At 38.8% G+C, this 1,504-nt stretch overlaps 1 protein-coding gene across 1 annotated transcript; it reads left to right on the top strand.

Moving 5' to 3' along the window:
- The first annotated feature begins 238 nt into the window (after positions 1–238).
- LOC100949649 (taste receptor type 2 member 10-like) lies at positions 239–1,153 on the top strand. The gene has a single exon (XM_012813887.1). The coding sequence runs from the start codon at positions 239–241 to the stop codon at positions 1,151–1,153; it is 915 nt and encodes a 304-aa protein (XP_012669341.1).
- The last annotated feature ends 351 nt before the right edge of the window (positions 1,154–1,504 follow it).

Raw genomic sequence — 1,504 nt, 5'->3', positions numbered from 1 at the left:
ACCGCAGGCATTCACTCGCAACACACTTCTTCTTACCTGTCAAGTTTTGTAGATGCAAGAGGAGGGGTGTCCAAGAAGAGATTTCTGATTTCATCACAAGGCATTCCTGGGGCACTTTTAAATCTTTATATAATGAAAGAGAAGAAAATCACTCTTGATCAAGCAACCAATATATGCTTAGTCTACCACAGGTAATCTAAAACAAATGTAACAGAATCTAAATTAAGGATCAGCAGATATGCTAAATGTAGTGGAAGGCATTTTCCTTTTTGTTGCAATTATGGAGTCCATCCTGGGAGTTTTAGGGAACGGGTTTATTGCCCTTGTGTACTTCATTGACTGTGTCAAGAAGAAGTTCTCTATGCTTGGCTTTATTCTCACTGGCTTAGCAATTTCGAGAATTTGTCTGATATGGATAATAATAATAGATGGATTTATACAGTTATTCTCTCTAGATACATGTTACTGTGGTAGCCTAAGTGAATATGTAAGTTACATGTGGATAATTTCCAATCATTCAAGTATCTGGTTTGCCACCAGCCTCAACACTTTCTATTTCTTGAAGATAGCAAACTTTTCCCACTATCTATTCCTCTGGTTGAAAAGTAGAATCAGTAGAATTCTTCCTCTTCTGATGGGATTCTTGCTTATTTCATTGTTAATCACTATTCTGCAAGTTGGGAAGAATATTAATGAGAATAAAATGAGGAACAGAAACACAACCTGGCACAAAAGGGACTTCTTTGTTCAACAAGTTTCAATAAATCTGGGAGTCATCTTCTTCTTTACGCTATCCTTAATTCCATGTTTCCTGTTAATCATTTCCCTTTGGAGACACAGGAGGAAGATGCAATTGAACAGCACAGGATTCAGAGACCCCAGCACTGAAGCTCATGTGAAGGCAATGAAAGTGCTGATATCTTTCATCATCCTCTTTATCTTGCATTTTGTAGGCTATGCCATAGAAATATCACATTATACTGTCCCAGAAAACAAACTGATGTTAATTTTTGGAATAGCAACCTCGGCCATCTATCCCTGGGGTCATTCATTTATCCTAATTCTAGGAAACAGCAAACTAAAGCAGGCCTCTTTGAGGGTACTGAAGCAATTGGTGTACTGTGAGAAAGGGGGAAATTTCAGAGCCACATAGACAAGTGTGGAGGATAACCCTATGAAGAAAGACTGAAAGATCTGTTTCTCTTGCACCAAATTCTTATGCTGGTTTTCAACTGTGCTATTGAACGTCACTGAAATCTTTCATCCTTGTTTTAACTGCATCTTAGGGACTCTCACTCTTGGATGAGATTTTGGTCTCGCTTGCTAATTCCGTGATTTGGTCAGATCTCCTGTTCTGCACTTCTTCCCATACTCCTCCCCAAGGAAAAGCTTCCACCTGGAGACAATTCACAGTAAAGATTATAAGGGTGTCCACGAGCATCAACAAAGAAGCCTATGACTGTGTTTTTCCCGATTTCCCTGAAGGATTGATATCTATTCTCTA

Source organism: Otolemur garnettii, unplaced genomic scaffold, assembly GCF_000181295.1.
Source record: "Otolemur garnettii isolate 467f Iridium unplaced genomic scaffold, OtoGar3 scaffold00329, whole genome shotgun sequence".
Taxonomy (NCBI): Eukaryota; Metazoa; Chordata; class Mammalia; order Primates; family Galagidae; genus Otolemur; species Otolemur garnettii.
The sequence above is the reverse complement of the archived record's forward strand: the minus strand, read 5'-3'. Positions and strand labels throughout refer to the sequence as shown.